Raw genomic sequence first — 21,917 nt, 5'->3', positions numbered from 1 at the left:
ACTTGCTGTGAGGATTAAATAAGATCACGTTTGTAAAGCAATAGAAATGCTAGCTAGCCAAGTCATTAGTATGGAAATGTTAGAAGGAAGGGCAGCTTGATAGAGTAGGCATTGGGATCAGTCAGTCAACTAGCATTTATTAAATACCTGCTGTGTGCCAGGTGCTGTGCTAAGTGCTGGGGATACGAAAAGAGGCAAAAGACAGTCCCTCCCTGCCCTCCGGGAGCTTACAATCTAATGGGAATGACAATGAGCAGATAACTATGTACAAGCAAGTTATATTACAAGTTAACTGAGAAATGACCTCAAGACTTGGCCTGGGCATGTCCTAGCTAAGGAACCCAAGGCTTGCTTTTTCTGTGCCCCAGTTTCACCCTCTGTAAAATAAGAGATAATAGTACTTGCATTTGAGAGCTATCATGGTGTAGTCAAGACATGGGCTCAAGTCCTGTCCCCAGCACATATTGACTCTGTGATGCTGGACAACTTATTTAACTTTTTTTTTTTTTCTAAATCCCAGGTGCCTCCTCTGTAGGAAAGGAATAGTTACACTAGGTGCCTCAGGGTTATTGTAAGCAGAGTGCTACAGAGATATGAGCTGCTGTTCTTATTCAAAGCAAAGGAGAGCTGGGAGTTGTCACAAATTTTAGACTTTAGAGACCATGTAGCCCAAGCTTCCCATTTTACAGGTGGGGAATCTGAGATGTTGAGAGGTGAAGTAATGAAACTTCATTAATATCATAGGAATTGTAATACAGGGGAAAAAAAGTAGAAATTCAGAATGAGAGGGGGCCCATCATCCCCCAGTGTCAAGTGGATTTTAGGATGTTTCTGGAAAATGGTACAGGCTCATGAGGTCCAAGGACACTTAAGAGGGTGTGAATTTCAGATAGAACCATCCTGCCCACATGTGTACTCGTTTCAAGGTTCCGTGACCCAGAGCTTATGTAGAGCCTCATTAACCAAGGAGAAAGGTAGACCGAGGGAGAAGTGTTGATAGATTTAGGGACTTATTGGTCATTCTGTGAGCATTTTCAAAACTCGTAGAGGTGATGAGTGAATATTCCAAACATTTGGAGCTCCTTCCTTTGATTCAGTCCAGTTGTTGCCAAGGCAATGTGCTATCATGACAAGAGCCCCGAATTTGGAGTCAGAGGACTTTGTTTTAAATCTCTGCCCTGGTACTTACTACCTTGTGTGACTTTGTGCAAAGGATTTAAAATGTCCGGACCTCGGTGTTCCTCATCTGTAAAATGGGGTGAGGTAGATTAAATGATCTCTGAAGTCCCAATCCACCTACCATCGTAAATTAACAAACATTTAAGTGTTTGCTCTGTGCAAAGCGCTTTTTCCTTACTCTGGCTTCAAAGACTGAAAGATGGAGAAATATTTGCCTTTTGAATGAAAAAAGATAACCCAGGGTTTCATGTTGGGAAACAGATAATTTAGGGGACTCTCGTTTCTTGTGGTCTCTTTCTTTTTTTCTTCCTCTTTTGTTTCCTTCTGGCCTCGGTTCCCAGAAGGGTTATGGAAAAGGGTGTGCCCCCAGAAAGGAGAGTTGGAATCTTTGGGTACTTGCTTTAGTGCTTGTACGTGAGCAGAGAAGTGACAGGATTCTATAAGGGAGTGATTCTATAACAAGAAACTGAGAAGTTGTGAGGGTGTTTTGACTCCTAGCAGACAGAGAGAAATCACCCAGAGTTCATCCACCACCTGTGGAAGCTGCCAGAGCGCTAAGGCTATCAGGGGCCATGTCTGCTCCCTGATGAGGTTACTTTAAGATCGTCAGAATGAGTTGAAGGGGGAGCATTCAACTTTAGATGGCTGAAAAACAAGATGAAAGTAAATGGTGATTGATAACAATTAATTAAGGAACAGTGAGGATAGTACCTATTTGTGCCCAGGTGTTTATATTTCTTTTGATTTTCTTCTATAATTATCTGCCAATCCAGTAAATTATAGTTATTAATTGTACTGGTTAATATTTAGGTTCAGGCATTCCTAGTAAAAGAAAGATAAGTGAGTAGTAAAACATGTCCAGCTCTTCCTCTTACCAGGCTGGCCATTCACTGGGTAGTGCCATTGTCCACTTGATGGCAGTATGGCTTAATCAAAAACAGAGTTCCTAAAAAGAAATAAACAACTTGTGGAAACATGGCTTTGTAAGTCAAATTCAATTCAGTAAGTATTTGTTAAGCACCTACTATGTGCAGTCTACTGTCCCTAGCACTTAGGATTTAACGATGTATATGTATAATGATGCATATCATGAGTATAGGCAGTACAGTGCCTAGACTCAGGGAGCTTATAATTCAGCTTACACACACACACACACACACACACACACACACACACATACACACACACACAAGACTATAAGTTAGGATGTGATAGGTAACCTTTGTTAGGTCATTGGGCAGGGAGGGATCACTTACAGGTAGAGAGAACAGGTATGACCTCATGAAGGAGCTAACACCTCATTGGACTTGGAAGGAGGAGGAGTCTAGCAGATAGACATGAACATTTCCTTATGCAAAAAAAAAAGAATATAAAAAGGATTTGCATGAAACTATAAATCTCTCATATACCGCTTATGCTTTTTAAAAAGTATATATTAAATTTAACACCAAACATTCTCCTTTTGTCCATGCACCCTTCTCAAATTCCTTGTGCTTTCTTCTATGTGTTTAAAAAAAAATGTTTCATTGGGTCTTCTTTTTTCTTCTCTCTGTCTCCCAAACACTTCCCCCCCTCTTCTAATAAAGACCTTCTTTTATAGACTATTCCATTTTAATATACCTCTAATGGTTAGGAACTTTTCCCTTCATTCTCTTTTAAAAAAATTTTTTTGGCAAGGCAGTTGGGGTTAAGTGACTTGCCCGGGGTCATACAGCTAGTACGTGTCAAGTGTCTGAGGTTGGATTTGAAATTAGTCCCTCCTGACTCCAAGGCCAGTGCTCTATCCACTGTACCACCTAGCGACCCCCTCATTCATTCCTTCTTAAAAATCACCTTTCTGCAATATCTGCCCCATTGCTTCTAACTCTGGGGGTCAAATTGAATTAAATCTAATTTCTTTTCCATAGGACAACCCTTTAAATACTTGAAGACAGAATTATAGACTGTTAGAGTTGAAAGGGGCCTTGACGATTATCTAATTCAACCATTTAATTTCACTATTGATGAAAAAGGCAAATGACTGGTTTACTGTCATGTGTCTAGTGAGTGGCAGGGCCAGGATTTGACCCCCAGGTCTTCTGACCCCCGAGTCCAGTATTCTTTTTACTCTGCCAACAGATTGAGACTGGATGGAGGTGGGGTAGAGATCACTTAAGAGCTTACTCAATCTTCACATTAAAAATGCCTTTGGATACACTATAGAATTAATTAATTCAGCATTTAATGAGCAAATAACTATTTCAGTTGCTGAGGGAGACACAAAGAAGAAAACAGGCCCTACCCTCAAAGGCTTTATAATATAGTAAGAAAGGCAAAACATGGATACAAATGAATTAGGAGAATGTTTTATGGGCCCCACTAGAAGAACAAGCAAAGCCTTGTTGGAGTTAATGGATGGAGAGATTATTTATAGCTGAGGGGTTAGTGGGATCAAGGTATGCTTGCTGGAGGAGGAATCACCTGAGCTGGGCCTTGATGGATGGGTTTGAAACCCAGCAGGCAAGGATTGGGGAAGTGAGGCAATTCTAGGCATAGGGACAGTGGAGGCCAAAGGCCGTGAGTAGAATTCTTGGGGTGGGGGCGGATAGGATGGGGGATGGAGAAGGCTAATGCTGTTTGATGTGAGTATAGAATGAATGGAGGGAAGTAATGGGAGATAAGAAATGTTGGGTACAAATGTTAGGCCTTGAATGCCAGCTTAGAGAATCTGGACTTTATCATTCAGGCAATCAAGTGTCTTTGAAGGGTTTGGAGTAAATTAGGGGTTCAGGAAGATCATCTGACATCACGTGCAGGAGGCATTGAGGGGTATGGAAACTTCATGTTCTTTTGATAGCTGACTGGTGCCTTGTCTTGTGTTCTTACAAAGCTGCTGGTCAAGGAGATGGGGTTTGGATTGTGGCCATTGGAACAGGGAAAAGCTGGTTTATGGACCAGGAATTTCCTGTATTTTTGTTTCTTCTGAAGCCTGGCCAAAATGTTTAGGGGTTTGGAATGTTTATAGGATTTGGAGTGGACAGGGGCTGGAATCAAGGTGCAGGGACATAGGAGAAGTTGTGTGTGAAGGAGAGTTACATGGACTTTCTTTAGAAACACTGGCCATAAGCCCAGATTTCAGCTAGTTCAGTTTAGTGAAAGCTGCTTTGAGCTAGGTAGTTTCCCCCTCTGGGCCTCAGTTTTAAACATCTCGTTCTATATCCTAACCTTCTGTATTCTAAGGCCCCTTCCAGTGCTAACATTCTGTGTTCTGAGATCTTTCCCAGCTCTGACAGTCTATGTTTTAAGGGCCCTCTCAGCTTTGACATTCTGTGTTCTAAGGTTCTTCCACATCTCACATTCAGTGTTCTAAGGGTTCTCCCAGCTCTGACATTCTGTGTTCTGAGGGCCTCCCAGCTCTGGCATTCTATGTTCTGAGGTCCTTTCCAGGTCTGACCTTCTGTGTTCTGAGGTCCTTTCCAGGTCTGACATTGTGTCCTAAGGTCTCTTTCAGTTCTGACATTCTATGGTTTCCCAGCCCTTTTAAGGTACTAATCTGATTAGGGTATCCAGGAGCAACATTTCCTTCTTGCCTGGAGCCCAGTAATCTTGAAAGGTTCCTTCCTTCCCTCCCTCCCTCCCCTTCCTCCCTTCATTTTTGCCTAGAAACCTTCTAGAGCACCATCATACACCCTTCTGGAAGGCCCAGAGAAGCTGTGTCTGGCTCCTATGCAAGACAACATGGTGTAGTAAACAGAACTTGGACCCAGAAGAGAGCTAGGTTCAAATCCCTCCACTGGTACTAGCTGTGTGAGTGTGGGCAAGTCACCTGACCTCACCCAATCTAAATTTACTGATCCGGAGGTATGAGAATCATAATTCTGATGGTAGCTCTTTGTAGAGTTATTGTGAGTTGCTATAGGAAACCAGGCACATGACATACTTTGCCAGCCTTGAAGTGCTATATAAATATAAGTGATTATTGGTGAGCTAAGGATTCTGGGCATCCAGGTCTATCTCCCCTTCCTGCTCTATGGCTCATGTTAGGCAGGAAGCTTTCTTTCTCTGTGCCTCAGTTTCACTGTTGTGAGGCATTGCTGTGAATGTCCCAGAGCCACGATGCTTGGGAATCTTTAGCATTTAAAACCTTTCACCAAAACTTCAGGCCACACAGTATGGGAAGGGGACCACACAATGACAAAACAAACACCATAGCCTTCAGACTAGTCTCAGGGGGTTAGGGGTTATGTTGCAAAAAGGACTAGGCTCTTTAGAGAGAAGCTGCAATTCTTAATCTGTTTTGAGAAGGTGGGGATGGGGTGGGAGGAAGAAGACTTCCTATGTGCTCATTGTGGAAGAGGTGGTTGTCCTTCCAGTGTCTAGAAGAGGGCACGATGATGGGAGGGGAGGGAACACTGGCCTCCGAGTCAGAAAACAGAGTTTTGTCACTTAGTACCTGGGTGATTTTGGACAAGTCCCTTCCCCCTCTTTGAACCATTTTCTTCATCTCAAAATGGAGAAAATACTGTTTGCACAGCCTTCGAGGGACTTCTCAGGAAAAGAGACTTTTGTAAACCCCCAAGTGCTGTAGAGATGGGAGTCATCATCACTGGCTCCCTACTGCCCACAGAAGAAAGCACAAGCTCTTCTGCTTGGCGTTCAAGGCCTATTACAAACCGCTGTTATGCTCCAAGCGGTTATTACTCTGTCTCAGCTCAGATGACTCCTTTTCATATGCTCCATGCTTCAGTTAAACTGATTTACTCGTTGCTTCTAAATTGCCTCCATATTTTTTTGGTCAAGCTATTCCCTGTGTTTGAAATACCCTTTTTGCTTAATGACATCCTACTCATGCTTTAATGTTATTATTGTTCAGTTGTTTCAGTCGTATCTGCCTCTCTGTGCCCTTATTGGGGTTTTCCTGGCAAAGTGGTTTGCCACTTCCTTCTCCAGCTCATTCTACAGATGAGGAAACTGAGGCAAACAGGGTTGAGTGACTCGCCCAGGGTCACACAACTAGTTGGTGTCTGAGGCCAGATTTGAACTCCGATCTTCCTGACTCCAGGCCTGGCACTTCATTCATGGCACCACCTAGCTACCCTCATGCTTTTGATACCCCCATTCAAATTCTACCTCCTCTGGGAAGCTGTCTGTGAGCTTCCATAAGAAAGACTTTTTAAACCAACTGATGCGTCACATAACATGTTGATTGTCCTCTAATGTATGGATGTAATGCTGTCCATTGTATAGTTTGTCATGTCCTATCCCTTTGCTGGAGTGTGAGACCTCCCTATCTGAGTTCAGATCTTATCTCACACTTACTAACTGAATGCCTCTAAGCTCCTTTCCAACTAAATCTACAATCGATCGACCACAGTGCTGTGTAGACAACATAGCTCTTTGCTGAATTCAGTGGAGCAGAATATTCCAGCCATACTCTTCCTGTTGCTGGCAGGGCAGTTTCCTCTCTGTCTTTTTGGCAACCACCCAGCTTTCACCTCTTCCATGAAGTCTTTCCCTGCGTTACCAGTTCAACCTGTAAGAGACTGGGGTGAATATGGCATGGTGGGGTGGCTGGAGAGAGAGAGAGAGACACACACACACACGCACACACACACACGTGTTTGTCAGGAGTTCTGGATACACAATTTCTCCTTTCCACAAATAGTTTAAATGTAATTGTTTGTATGTCGTCTCTCTTTCCCTCCTCCCCCCGTCTTCCTTTGGGCTGTGAGAAGGCAGGGATAGTGTTTTTGCCTTCCTTTGTGTCCCCAGTAGGTACCGAATAACACAAAGCTGTGTGACCATGGGAAAGGCTAAGCCTGTTTCCCTAGTGGCATCCTTTCCTTCACAGGGTACTTCGAGGGAAACCCTTTGCAAATCTACACGCTCTATAAAAATGGGAGTTGATACTTAGTACTTCACAAGAAGAGCCCAGGGTGCCACTGTTTCTTTCCATAGGGAGCAGATCTAAGCCAGTGGCTCTGTACGAACAAGGGGCATTTTTTTTTTTCCACTGGAGGGAATGTTTTGGGGACAGGAAGACTGTCCCAGATAGAAAAAGACAAGTTGCCATGGGTTTTTTAATGTCTTTGTAAGTGCTGCCCTCCAGTGGTTTGCTGTGGAAGCAAAGCTACCAGCCTGTGGAAAGCCAGTTGTCACTGTAGGACCTAGAACTGGAAAGAGACTAAGGGTCCCCTACAGCATGCTACCTCTTAGCAGGATTTAGTAAATGGTTGCTTATCGATTCATTACTTATCTTAGGGGAACTCAATCTTCCAGGAGCAAAAGGACTCACAACTTTCCAGGAATCCATGCAGGGGCTGCTAGAGTCCATCTCATACCGAACCAATCGTTAAATTTTCAGTGTGAGCATTTACACCTTGGAAATGATAAAATGCTCCAAAATGGGGCAGCTGATTTATTGTTTGGTTGAATTTCTGGACTTAAGAGGGTGATAGAGAATATGTTAGTAATGGAGATTAAACTTAAAAATGTGTCATGTGCATATCTCCCCCTTCCCGCCCCAGCCAGTTGTTAAATATTTATTAGCACACGGATGGATCCGTGGTTTCATTCTTATGGGAGCTCCTTTCACCGAGGCAGATTCTTTCAGGACTTAGTCATAGTCTATGAGTTACTGTGACTTTCTCCCTAATATACTTATCCTCACTTTACCTTCTAATTTTTAGCATCTCTGAGCCTTGTTAGGGTAGCCTGTGACAAAACACAGAGCCCACTGGCAGACCTCTCTCTGTCTAAAGAACATCCACCTTCATGGGGTCGAGCAGGGCTTGTGTTCCTATGACATGAACTCCAAGGAGCCCAAGGTCACCTCTGTGCCAGAATAAGACTTTAGCCCTATCAAGCTTTGCCGGCATAGGAGTATAAGAGTGATTAGGCTTAATTGCTAAGTGATTTGGCTCAGAGAATTAATTGGAGGAGCTAGGGGTTCTGAGGAGCCTGGAAAAGAGATTATAGGGGACACGATAGTTGTCCTAAATTATCTGCAAGTCTGTCCTAGGGAAGAGGGATTAGACTTGGTTTGCCTGGCTCCAAAGGCTAGGATCAGGACTAGCCAGAGGGAAGTGACAGGGAAAATAATTCTGGCTGAACATAAAGAAGAACTTTCTATCAACCTAAGCTGCCCAACAAGTAATGGACTCTCCTTGTTAAATACTGAGCTCCCTGTCACTGGATGTATTCAAGCAGAGGCTGGATGATCTCCTGACAGGTGTGTTATGGGGGAAATTCCTTCCTTGGGAGGGAGGTTGGACTAGGTGAGGAATTCTTAAGCTTTTTTGTTTCATAGACGCTTTAGCAGTCTGCTGAAGCCTGTGGAAAGATCATTTCCCAGAATCACGTTTTTGGCCATATTCATAGTGAAAGGAAATGCTAAATTTCAGTGAGAAGTTAGTGAAAATATAGAACTTTTTCCTTAACCCCAAGAATCTATCTATGAACTCCTTGGAGACCTGTGAACCTCGGGTTAACAACCCTTGAAGTAGATGCCCTCTGAGGTCACTCCCAGATTCTTGAACCTAAGCTGGTGTATGAATTCAGTGGTGGGAGACAGGTCATTGTGGGCCAGTTCGGTTGGTAGCCAAAGTCTGTAGAGCCAGGAGTATAGTATTTCTGGAGAGGAATGAAGACATGAGTAGCTTGGGTGTCTTCCTTAAAGTAGAGGCTCTGGAAGGAGGCAGCCAATCAGAGAGAGGGGCCGGCTGTGTGAAGTCTAGGGGTCTGTGAGCTCCTAGGGTGAAGAGGTTTTGATGACTCCATAAAGTCAGGAATGCAGTCTGGAGAGGAACTGAGACCTAGTTTAATTAGAAGTTAATGGACCTGTTTTCTAGTGTAATGCTGATATTAACTTCAGGTTGGATCTTTAGCACTTGGGTCTAGATTGAGACTGGGAAACAAGTTGGAGCGCAGCTGGAGACCAGGTCAGGATCTCAGGTCAAGGTCAGGGCCTACTGTCAAGGTCATGCTCAGTCTGTGACCAGCATCAGATTTCTTTCTGCCTGGCATCATTGTCAGAGCTCAGTATACAGCTGGGGTTAGCACCTCGTTTGGAACCAAAGTGTGAGACTGACTTTGGAGATGAAACTGAGTCTGAATTCGGGGCGCATTCAGCCTAAGAACAGAGTTAAAAAGGCCTTCATTTCAAGGAAATGACAGAAAGGCCAAGCAGCCCCATTTTACAGATGAGACAGCTAAAGGCCAGAGGCCCTGAGTCCCTTTCCTAACCCAGCAAAGATGGAAATCAGTTCTTTTGCCTCAGCCCTAATTTTAAGGGCTTCTAATCCCAGGTCCAGAAAAACAAATCCATAACTCCAGATGCAGACAACACAGACCCTGGACTCTCATTAACATGCGTAGAGCAGAAGACAAAGTGGAGGGGCCTGGGTTCTGTTCAGAGGCAGCCATGTCTATCTCCTTGGTTCCTCTCTGCATAATTTGATTGTTTCTTTTCTGCCAGAAGCTAAGTGACTCTTGGCTTCCCCCTGCACAGCTGCTGCTGATGTCATGGAGTGGGAGCCTGGGGCTGGGGAGGGAGGGAGGGAGGGAGGGAGGCTGGGTGCCTGGTGGACTCAAAACAAATGCATGACATCATCTCCAGTGCTTCTCACATCTCATAGGCTCCTGGCCTTAGAAGGGGTCTCATTCAGCCCCTTCATTTTATAAAGTTCCTGGAACCCAGGGAGATTGAGCGACTGTCCCAAGTCACATGGGTGGTATTCATCTGAGGAGGGATAGTCTGACTCCAGAGATTTTAGACTTTCTTCTTCTTCAGGCTGTACTCCCAACCCTCCCAAATTAGTATCCTCCCCCCCTCACCCCCACTTTTCAGCTTCCTTTTATTTGTTGTCTTCCCACATTAGAAAGTAAAGTCTTAGGGGGCAGAGACTGCCCTCTGCTTGTATTTGTATTCCTGGCCCTTAGCACAGGACTTGGCACATAGGAAGCCTTAATAAATGCTTGATGACTTGTCTTGACTAGACTTGTCCTGCTTAGACCCAGAGACCAGAGGCAAGAACTAGACACAATGGGGAGGAAGTTGCCAAGTGACAGATTTAGGCTCCATATAAAGGAACATTTCCTAATAACTGGAGCTTGGGACAGGCATCCTGGTACTTGTGGTCCTCTGTGTGGCATTTCAAACACCTTTCACAACCCGGCCCTAACCTAGCCTTTCCAGCCTTATTCCACATTCCTCCCCTTCACACAGTCTGAGGATCTTCCACATTCACCTTTGTGCTTTTGCTCACACACAGATCACGCCCTCTTTCTCTCCATGGCATTACCCTGGATAGTACATGCAATATTTTGCACCCATAGTCCCTCTGCTCTCCACTATCTTTCTATTCTTTTAAGCTAATCAACTTCAACCTGCCTTTGCGTTTATTCACTTGTTTCAGTTGTCTCTGACTCTGTGACCCCATCTGGGGTTTTCTTGACAAAGATACTGGAGTGGTTTGCTATTTCCTTTTCCAGGCCATTTTACAGATGAGGAAACTCAGTCAAACAGGATCACGCAGCTAATAAGTATCTGAGGCCAGATTTGAATTCAGGTCTTCCTGACTTCCTGTATCACCTGGCTGCCCACCTTTGAACTATCACTTAATCAAAAGAGATTGAGGTTGGAGTTGGGAGTTGTAAGTTCTACTCCTGGCTCTGAGTAAACTTGAACTAGTGGGGCTCAGTTTTCTCACTGGTAAGAAGAAAACTGGAATGGTCTCTAGGGAGCCTCCAGCTCTGATATTCTATGTCCTGTCCAAGGTGGCTTCCAACTTGACATTCTGTTTCTCTAGTCTAACGTTTTCCTGCTTTGATGGTCTGTGTCCTATGTGGTTTAGGAGGCCTTCCAGCTCTGACATTCCGTGTCCTATTATCTTAAGCTGCCTGATGTTTTGTGTTCTATAATCTAAAATGCCTTCCAGATCTGATGTTCTCTGCTGTCTGATCACACAGGGTTTTTAGGATGTTCTTCTGTGTAGGGCCTTGAAGATATAACATGAAGTTGACTAATTGTCGTATTCCTCTCTAGACTCCATTACCCCACTCCCCCCTACCCCAGATGGTTGGGAGAATGGCAGAAGTTAGGAGCCTTCAGGGAGCTCATTATCCCCAACTCCAATCTGCCTTGCTCGCTCTCCCCTCCCCTGACGACTGGGGTGTGTTTGTTGCCACCCAACATTTTCCAACCTGGTTGCCCTCCTTAGGGAAAACCTTTTGAAATCCTTTATTATCCAGGGAAGGGGGTGTGGGTTCCGAAGCACACATCTGCCCTCTCGGTTCGGATGGCTCCCACCATCTACTCTGGCAAATGTAGCTGTGTGGTTGATGTGATTAATCGAAAGGCTGTGCATTGAGTTCAATGTGTTAACAAACCCCACATATCCTAAAAGGCCAGTTCTTCCAGGAAGCCTGCCCTGAAAACTCTGGCCCATCAGTCCTTTCTTTCTCTGACCCCTTAGTGCCCTTACTCCCTCTAACACATGTCTAGCAAATTACCAGGCCCTGGTTTGTAGTAGATTCCTAGGTACTACAGCCATAGAATATCAGAGCTAGAAGAGAACTCAGAACATGAATGTCAGATCTGGGAGGGACCTTAAAACAAAGAATGTTAGAACGTAGACACTCAGCTAAGATGGATTGTAGAGCACAAAAAGTAGAACCAGGAGGGACTTAAAGCAGAATGTTGGGTCTTAGAATAATTGTTAGAGCACGAAGGAAAACAATTTCAAAGTCATCTCATTCCTTCACTTTATAGGTGAAGAAACTGAAACCCAGATAAGGGAAAGTACTTGTCTGTAACAGCTTCATAAGTGTCAGGATTCTATCCCCATGTAGACTATAAGCTGATTGAGGAATAAGAGGTAGTTTAGCATGTACAATCCAGGGAGTCCTAATCTTTTTGGTGTCATGGCTCTTTGGCCGTCTGGTGAAGCCTTCTCTAGATAATGTTTTTAAATGCATGTAATAAACTACATAGAATTACAAAGAAAACCAATTATATTGAAATATAGTTATCAGATGTTTTTAAAAACAAATGCCTGGACCCTACATTAGGAAACCCTGTTGTGTACACATGGTCTTCATGATTTCCTGTGGCCAAAACTTCAGCCCCCTGTGGGCAACCTTGGGCTGAGCCTCTCTGAACTTAGCCAGGATGGTTTTGAGACAAGAGACGTCATCCAGTTCATCACTGGATTTGTATTTGAAACTTGTCCAGCTTGGTAGAATCTCACAGAGTGTTCCCCTGGCATGGCATCAGAGAGCCCAGAGGTACAGCTCCATGATGAGAACCTCGGTGGAAGCCGTAAACATGAACATCATTCAAAATGCAAGGACTTACTGATTGTGGAACAATTTGGGATGCTATTCAGCCACAATCTTTCTTTTCTCTTCCCATCTTCCAACTAGAGATTAAGAGTTGGCTATGTTCTCTGTTTTGAGTTCAGTCTTTCAATGAGGCAATCTTTCCCTCTCCCTCCCATCTTCCCCTCTCTCTGTCTGTCTCTATCCTTTCTTCCTTCTCTCTCTCTCTCTTTGTCTCTCCCTCTCTCTCTCCCTCCCCCTTACCCTCCTTTCTTTATCTCTCTCTTCCCTCCTCTTTCTCCTTCCTTCATTATATCTTCCTCTTTCCTCCCCTCTCATTTTCCTCTCTCCTATTTTTCTTCCTTCCCCCTCCCTCTCCATCATCTTATTTCCTCTCACCCTGCTCCTTCCTTTCTTCCTTTTTTACCTCTCTCCCTCTCTGTCCCTCCTTTTGCTCCCTCCTTCCTTCTCTTCTTCCTCTTCCCTTAGTCCCTCCATGCTCTCCCTCCTCCTCCTTCCCTTTATCCCTTCCTCTTCCACTCCCTCCCTCTCCCTTTCTTGCTTTGGGCCTGGCTTCCCACACTATTCATCTATTTACTATTTCCTCTTCTCTGGGGATGCCCTGAAAGGATGTTGTTTGGGAAGTGGTTTCCGCTCAGAAGTGGCCTGCCCGCTATTCTGTCAGTACACACACACACACACACACACACACACACACACACACACACACACACACACTCCTCCCTGGGGTGTAGGGCAAAGCTCCTATCTCCAGGTGACAGCCCTGACACTTTCCTCTTAGTGTTGAGGTTTTCTCTGAGGGTTTAATCAAACACAGAAGACAGTAACAACCTACCATTTTGAACATCATGGAGGAAATTAAGGCTCAGAGGTTTGAAGCATCTTCCCCCATGTCTCATAGCAACTTTGTGGCAAACCTAGGTCTAAAACTCGTAGTCGCAGCCTTTTTTTCACCCCTTCCCTTCCTGCATTCCTCCTTAGAGCCCTCATACTTTTCTGTAATTTCCTCATGCTCATTAAATCATGTGTGTATCATAGTGGTAGTAGAAGAAAGAGGGCTGCATCCTGCCAGATAAGGAGAAAAGAATTTCACCCTGTGAAACCAAATTATCCCTTTCATCTCCTTTGAGCATGAGTAGGAAAGAGGACTCCTAAGCTTTCCCAGGTGTAGTAGCCCAAGCCCTAGACTTGGGGGTAGGGAGGTCAGGAGCCTTGGTCCACCACTACCTTGCTTTATAAGTACAGCCAGAGATGATCTCTGAGAGTGGTTGTTATTTTATGGTCCTATGTTCTATTCAGAAACAGGTCTAGACCCTGGAACCTGCTTTACCATAGTACCCAGGGCAGCACAATAGAAGAAGTAGTCTGAACCTCACAAGGCCTGGGGACAAGAGCTGGATTTTCTACTTCCTGGAAAAGTTTCCACTCAGGGCTTCAACATCCTCCTCTATAAACTAGTGTTTAATATATCTTACACTATCTACCTTACAGGAATGGAATTTGTAAAGCTTGAAGGGCTGTAGAAATGGTATCATTCTTATTTTCATCATCATTATATTAAATATCCCTCAGGATCAGCCCCATACCCCTAACAGCTCAGGATGCTGTCATTGTCAGGTGGTAGTCTAGAGGTCCTGCGCAGAGCCTGAGGTAGGGTGATGGCTTTGCCCTACCTGACTTCACCCTAAAAAATTCAGGTAGGTGCCTTGAAGAGCTTCACACAAAAACTATGAATGGAGGAACCAGCTCTGAACCTGCTAGAGACAGCATGGTGGTGGAACACTTGCATTTGGAAGAGTCTGGGTTCACAATTCTCTTCTGCTTCTTAGTATTATACCTTTTGATTGATCTAACAGATATTCCTTAAGTGCCTACTATGGGTGAGGCAATGTGCCAAAGGCTGAGGGAACAAAGACAGAAATGAAATAGTCCCTGTCCTTAAGGACCATCTACAATCTACTAAGGGGCTACGACACAAATAAGTATTCTGTTCTTGTGCAGTCCTTTCAGTCATATTGGACTCTTTGTGACCTCATTTCAGTTTTCTTGGCAGAAATAGTGGAATGGTTTGCCATTTCCTTCTCCAGCTCATTTTACAGATGAGGAAACTGAGGTAAACAGGGTGAAGTGACTTTCCCAGGGTCAAACAACTAGTAAGTGTCTGAGGTCACATTTGAACTCAAGAAGATGAGTCTTCCTGACTCCAGACCTGGTGCTCTATCCACTGCACCACCTAGCTGCCCCAACAAATAAGGGTAGTCCAAAGTAAACTATGGAGGGAGGGAGAAGGCATCAACAATTAAGAAAATCACAGATGGAATGCTGTCCGAAGGAAGACAAGAATTCTGAAAGGTGGAGAAGAGGAAGGAGTGCATTCTGGGTACTGGAAATGGAATTTCAAGGTCAGGAAACAACTGGAACATAGAGTTTGGCTGAAGAATACAGCATGATAAAGGAAATAATGTGAAATAAGGCTGGGTACAGGGTGTCAAATTATGGAGAGCCTTACGCACCAAACTTATGTACTAAGCTGAGGAATCTGTATTTTATTCCATGAACCGGAAGAGGTTTTAGAGCGGGGGGATGATGATGTTCAAAACTGTGTCTTAGGAAAATGATTTTTAGCACCTGAGTGGAGGATAGATTAGAGAGAGGAGGTAGAGATCAATTAGGAGACTATTTCATTGGTCCAGACAAGAAGCATGATGAAGATTTTAAATATGGTGATGGTCACCGAGGCAAAACTGACCGTTATTTGGTAAATGATCAGATTAGACGAGTATCAGTAGGGGAAGGAAGGAAGGAAAAAGGGAGGGAGGAGAAGGAGGGAGTTGGAAAGGAGAAACGAAAGTGTTTGCTATCACTGTCCTCTCAAGGAGATTATATTTAATGAGGATAAGACAAAACACAAAATGCAGCTGAATGGGATGAAGAAGCCCAATGTGGGGACTTGGTTTTCAAAGTTCAGAAAGTCAGGAAAGGAACAAAGTCTCCTCAAAATGGAGGCTTCTAGAGGAATTCACCAGTGGGAGGAGAGAGATGGATCTTGTGGAAGGACATTCCAAGAGGATTATTCCATGGTGAGCAGCCTATAGTAGTGGGTAGGATGTTCCAGGGTGACAGCATGAGGCATAGTTTTGAAATCCAGAAGGTCAGGAACAGGGCTGGGAGGGGAAAGAGAGAAGGGTCAAACATGATTCTGAGGTCATAAACCTGCGAGGAGGATATTTGTATCTTTAAGAGAAATGAGGGAATGTGGAGTTGGAGAGGGTTTGCATGGAAGGTCCCTTTTGGACACATCAAAGTCAGGATTCCTCTAGGACTTCCAGAAGGTGTATAGCAGGAAGTCGACAGTGTGTGGGTAAAGTTCATGAGAGAAATTAAGGTTGGGCATATATATCTAGGAGTCATCTGCATAGAAATAACACTTGAACCCATTGGAGCAGATGAGATCACAAGGGTGGAGAGTATATAGAGAGACCTAGGTTGGGGGACACCCAGGTGCCAAGGGGGCTTACACAGACTATAGACTTTTTGCTAATCCCCCAGCTGTTGGTGCTCTCTATACAGCTGCCAAAATTACCTTGTGTTATGGATTCCAAAATGAAGAGCTTGGATTAAGTGGTCTATGGATTTCTTTCAGCTTTTGCTGATCTTGGGATACAGTCATCATTACCCAGACCCTCAGTATCATGTTTTATATGTATTTATCTGTGTTGTTTCTTGAGGAAGGTGATTGCCTTGTTTTTGGTTTTCCATCTCTAGTGCCCAGCACAGTTCCTGCCACATAGTAGGCATTTAGTAAGCTTATTTAGTGGAATGGAATTGAACCTATGGTGATTCTATCCTTGTAACCCCCCCCACCTCCACCCCACTTACCCTACCTATGTGTCCCATTTAACCTGTTTGGGGTCTTCTTCTGCCATCATTAATGTGTTGGTTACAGGTAGTTCCAGTGTGGGCTAGCGTGCTCATCAGGGATACCAGGGCAGCTTCTACCCCCTTCTGAACTCTTCTGGTAATGCAAATCTGGGCCAGACATTGGGTGATTTGGAGCTTGTCTGAAGGTAGGAGAGGGTGACCTTAAAAGGTTGAATTTAGTGCAAGGATGGTGAGTGCTTTGTAATCATTACTTTTTTTGGACCCTTTCTTGCCCCCAGCCACAGGGTCTTAGAGTATCCATGCTGGACCTCATGTGGTCATTTTATTCAGTTTCTATCTAGTGCTGGCATACCCGTTACACCATTCCCTGCAGTGCAGCTGTGCCTAGCCATTTTGTTGACCAGAACAAGCAGCATGAAACATGCCCTAGACTCAGCTTTGTAATTCATGATGTGGAAATAATACAAGAAGTAATTAAGATGAATTCTATTGTGTAGGAGGGAGAGAGAAATCATAGTGACTCACAGAGATGTTTTTAGTTTCCCATTTTTGCTGCAATTTTTCTTGCTAAGTTAGGTTGTTTCTAGCTGCTGAAACTGAGAAACAGTGAATGTGTTAAAAATCTTGAGTCCTCAAATTTCTATTCCCTGGGGCAGAGGCATGACTGATCCACTCTAGCTACGGCTTTGGCTGGCAAAACCGGGACACCTTTAGTGATGGAAAGCTTACTACCACCTGAGTGAGTCTGATTCATTGATGGATAACACTGATTGTTAAGTTCTTTTTACTAATTCAGAAGTTTTCCCCCCGTGACGTCCCCAGTTGTCCTTAGTTCTTCCCACTTAGCCAGATGTGAAGCATTTCAGGTACTTGAAGACAACTCTCAATATCTGTTCTCTAAACACCTCAATTCCTTTAGTGGACACTCACATGACTTGTGTGGTCTTGGGCACTCTCACCATCCTTGGGCACCTGCCTTCAGATATGTTCTGGCTTGTCAGTGGCCTTTCTAAAACATGGTGCCTACAACTGGATACACTACTCTAGAGGTGGTCTGATCAGAGCAGAGGACAAAGGTCACCATGTTTCTGTTACCAAAGCCAGCATCGTGTTCATTCTTTTTGTTACTGAATCACATTGTGATTGTCACACAAATTCATATTGAACTTGTGATCCACTGAAACTCCCACACCCTTTTCACATGAATGAACTGTTTCCCTCATTGGGTATGTCTTCAGATGGGCACCTTGGCATAGAGGAAGAATGCAAGTGATCTGGGTTGAAATTCCAATACTGCAATTTTTATGGCCTTAGACAAGCTGAGGCAGAAGAGTACAGTGAAAGAGGACTGGCTTTGTAGTTGGAGGACCTGAGTTCAAATCCTTCCTCTGTGACTTACTGCATGTGTGACTTTGGGCAAGTCCCTTAATCTCTCTGGGGTTCAGTTTACTTATCTTTAAAATGAGAAGACTAGACTAAATCTGAAGTTCTTCACCTTGGGTCCATGGAGTTCCAAGAAGTCCATGGATAGATTTCAGGGGGTATTTTAAACTAGATGTGGGGGAAAGAAGACATATTTATTTTCGTTAACCTGTAACTAAAATTTAGCCTTTCCTTTAATGAGGAATTAAAAAAAATACCATTCTGAGAAGGGGCCTGTAGGCTTCACCAGACTGACTGCCAAAAGGGTCTATGATGCACAAAATTCTAAGAATCTCTGGACTAGGTGATCTCCGTGTTCCCTTGCAACTCTAAATCTATGACCCTAAGTCACTGGGCCTAAATTAGAAGTTGAATTTTAAGCTGTAACCATGACAATCTGTGAGTCTATGAAAACATTCCATATGATGTTTCCCCTACTAGAATCTTCTCTTCCCCCAAGCCCATTTCCCAGCTGTTGCGTAGAGCCTTAGAACACTTGTCTTAGTAATAATGATGATAGCCAGGTTTTCCATAAATTGTTTTGAATACATAATCTTCCTTGATCCTCCCAATGGCCTTGTGAGCGAGATAGTTTATTCAACATTTAGTTCAAGTATTATTATTCGTGTTTTACAGATGAGGAAACAGATTCAGATAGTTTATGTGATTTGCCCAAGGTTACTCTCCTGGTAAATGTCACAGGTAGGATTAAAACTCAGGTCTTTGACTCCAAGTTCAGGACTCCGTTAGTTTATACTGCCTTGTTTTAAACATAAACAAGCCCCAGCTCCTCATTGTCTCTATGTTGGTTGTCAGAACAGTTGCCTTGGCAACTGACATCAGCATCTTCTTCCCTGTGGGTTACCCTGCCTGCTTGCACTGCAAATAAGAACCAAGAAAGCTTTCCTTAGGGCCCTGGGGAGGCTCTGCATCAGGCCCTGGGAGTCCCTGACTTGTACTGGTAAGGAAAGTTGGAAGGAGGAGCCAGAGCTGGGGAAAGGGGTAGGGGTAAGCAGGTTGGAGGAAAACAGGTGAGGGAGGGAGGAGGCGGGGTTGGCAGAGGTGTAGCCTGGATGCCTCCTTCCCACAGCCCCAGTAACCCCAGGACACTCAAGACAGCAGGTCTAGTGTGAGGAGCTGAGCAGGGGCCATGGCTGCTGAGGAGGCCGATAAGCCACAGCTGGAAATGCCACTGGTCCTTGATGAGGGCTTGACCAAACAGATGAGGATACGAGTGGATACTCTGAAGAAGAACAATGAGAAGCGCCAGGATGGGGAGAAGTTGCTGCGACCGGTAGAGTTTGTGTACCGCCTGGATTTCATCCAGCAGCAGAAACTACAATTTGAGCGCTGGAACATTGCACTGGACAAGGCTGGCAAGGTGACCATCACGGGCACTTCCCAGCACTGGACACCTGATCTCACCAACCTCATGACCCGGCAGCTCCTGGACCCAGCGGCCATCTTCTGGAGGAAGGAGGACTCTGACGTCATGGATTGGAATGAGGCAGATGCCCAGGAGTTTGGGGAGAGGCTGTCAGAGCTGGCCAAGATCCGAAAAGTGATGTACTTCCTAATCACCTTTGGCGAGGGCCTCGAGCCTGCCAACCTTAAGTCTTCAGTGGTTTTTAATCTGCTCTGACATTGAACCTGGTTGCCCACTTCAATCCTTGCCCCCATCCTTTGGATCAAGGTGTCTTCCCTCCATTCTTCTCTCCTAGAGCTTGCCTTTTCTCCCCCTGCCCCAAACTAAAAAAAAATCTAAACATTTCACACATTTTTCTAGATGAAGACATCTCCCCTTCTCCTCCCCCAGTTTTTTTTCCTAATGTTTGCTTGTCTCATCTTTGCACCCCCTAATATTTTGAATCCCATCCGCTTGTCTTATTTTGATCAGGAAAACCTTTCCATCCCCAGCCCCTTCATTCATTTCTGTTCCTATCCATTCCTTTTCTTGCCCAAATCCCTGCCCTTTTAGATCTAGGTCTTCCTCTCTTCCCCTCTTTACTACTTTCCCTCTATCCCCTCGATCAGCAACCACCCTGCCCTTTTGATCTGATCAATCCTCTCTTTCCCTCATTCCCACCTTCCTGTCTTTTGGGGAAAGGATTATTTATCCCCACATACACCCTCAGTTCTTTTGCCTGGTATTTGTCTCCATCCTGCCTTCCCCACCATCATCTTCTTCCTTCCCCAGCACCTCCCTCTTCATGTAGGATCGGTGTGTCCCAGCCCTCCCTCCTGTTTTTTGATGTCTGCCCTCTTTCTCCACTATCTCCCTCCCACTGATATTGCTGGTCGCTGACCACCTTGTTTCTAGAGGCAGTGACAGCATTGTTGCTGTGTCTGGTCTGAGCTTTTGGGTGTGCTCAGCAGCTTTGGAGAAACTCGTCAGTGTCTGGCTCACTTTTCTCCCTGACTTCCTTCCTGCTCTGGGACAGAAACCTCAGCTGGCATTCTTGATTATGCAAGGTGGGAACAACCTTCTGCTAGCCTAGGGTATACTATTGCACACAGACTGCTGGCAGGATCAATGGATTAGAGATGGATGCAGCTAAATGTCGGGCCAGCAAGAGACTAAGTAGAAGGTTGGGTGCAGGGAGAGACAGTGAGAGAGATCAGCTCATGCTGGGCATGTTGTGATGGCTGAAGACTTGCCATTCTCTCTTCATCCAGGGCAAGGGAGAGCCATTCCAGAGAAAGAGGCCTTTAAATCTCTATTGCTTGTCTAGAGTTTTACATCAAACTATCAGTGCATCTGAAGCAGGATTTCTTTTAGTGAATATCCAGCTTTTCATATAGCTGAGGGATCTTGACTCCTCTCTCTGGGCTGTCCTATGGACCCTGCCCTCACAGTGCATGAGCTGACATGGGCTGTCCCAGGCAGCAAGGCATAGAAGGAAAATCCTCACTTGAGACATGTCCCTTTTATCTGAAAACTTCTTTTACAGAGAACCCAGTTTTCTCAGGCTAGATACAGTAGCCTAGGGGAAGAGAAAAGCATGGAGCAGTTAATGTTGGAGCTGAACCCAGGAGTAGAGAATTACCAGGGAAAGTGGTCTAGTTCCGTTAGGTTCTTAAAAAAAAAGACAAAATGCACATATATATATATATATTCATATAGATAATATACCATAGCTCTCTATATGTTACAGAATATTGAATCTCCATATTTACAGATATATATATATTTTGCATAGCAAAAATGTACAAATAGTTTGTTCTTCTAAGAGGCAAGGGACTTCTCTAGATGACCTTTGGAGTTTGCTTCCAGATGCAAGATGTGGTGATTCTCAGTAGATTTCCAGTTCTGCCAAGTTCACATAAAAAGATTTACTCATCATTTCCAGCAGATGGAGGAGGGGGCAAGGTCGTTGGTGAAGATTTCCATCCTCAGGGAAGCTCAAAGATGGGAATGGGGACGGCCGAAGGGTCCAGTTGTTCAGGTGGCAGGAGGGGCAACACTAGATACTGTGGCTCAATGCTAGGGCCGTTGGATTCCATCAGAGGACACTGTGGACTCTTTGGACCTTCCCTGTAAGTGACGTTTGTTGTATGGATGGCCTTTTCCATGGCCCTAGTCCTTAAGGATGGCTGCTTTGGACTGGGGTGCTCTCTGCCCATAGGCATTTGGCTACTTAAAAAAAGTTTTATTGATATCTTTTGTCTTTACATCGTAATCATTTCCTACCCCCCCAAGTTGAACCCCCCCTCAACAAAGAGTGACAACATCTTCTACAATGACTGTATCTGGATCTGATGATACAATGTTTTGTCCTAGTTGGCTCCCTTTCTCTTTGCTAGGATGGGAGAGCTATAGTTAATCATCTGTTTTCTGGGACATTGCTTTGTTGGTTAATCAGAGTTTAACTTCCTTTTGGTGATCTCTTCATTACATATACTGTTTTCTTGGTTCTGATTATTTTACTCTGCCTCAGTTGCAACAAGTCTTTCCCTGTTTCTCCAAATTCCTCAAATTCACTGTAGTATTCTATTCCATTCCCATATCTGTTCAGCTTCTGTCCTGGGATTGGGAGGAAACAGATGTTGTATGGTTAACAGGACATGTGTTACACAACTGCAGTAGTGTTTATGAGGCAGGCAGCATGGTTTAG

General features: G+C 44.5%; 2 protein-coding genes across 2 annotated transcripts in view; both read left to right on the top strand.

Annotated features, from left to right (window-relative positions):
* CAPN5 (calpain 5) overlaps window positions 1–21,917 on the top strand; it is a 155,253-nt gene that overhangs the window by 90,457 nt on the left and 42,879 nt on the right. The gene's annotated exons all lie outside the window — the stretch shown is intronic.
* LOC118835254 (olfactory marker protein) lies at window positions 18,953–19,444 on the top strand. Its single transcript, XM_036742448.1, has one exon. The coding sequence runs from the start codon at window positions 18,953–18,955 to the stop codon at window positions 19,442–19,444; it is 492 nt and encodes a 163-aa protein (XP_036598343.1).

The sequence above is a fragment of the Trichosurus vulpecula genome, chromosome 2, assembly GCF_011100635.1.
Source record: "Trichosurus vulpecula isolate mTriVul1 chromosome 2, mTriVul1.pri, whole genome shotgun sequence".
Classification (NCBI taxonomy): domain Eukaryota; kingdom Metazoa; phylum Chordata; class Mammalia; order Diprotodontia; family Phalangeridae; genus Trichosurus; species Trichosurus vulpecula.
This window is presented reverse-complemented; position numbering and strand designations above follow the sequence as displayed.

Coding starts and splice junctions, on each gene's coding strand:
- LOC118835254 (XM_036742448.1), top strand. CDS start 18,953: ATGGCTGCTGAGGAGGCCGATAAGCCACAGCTGGAAATGCCACTGGTC.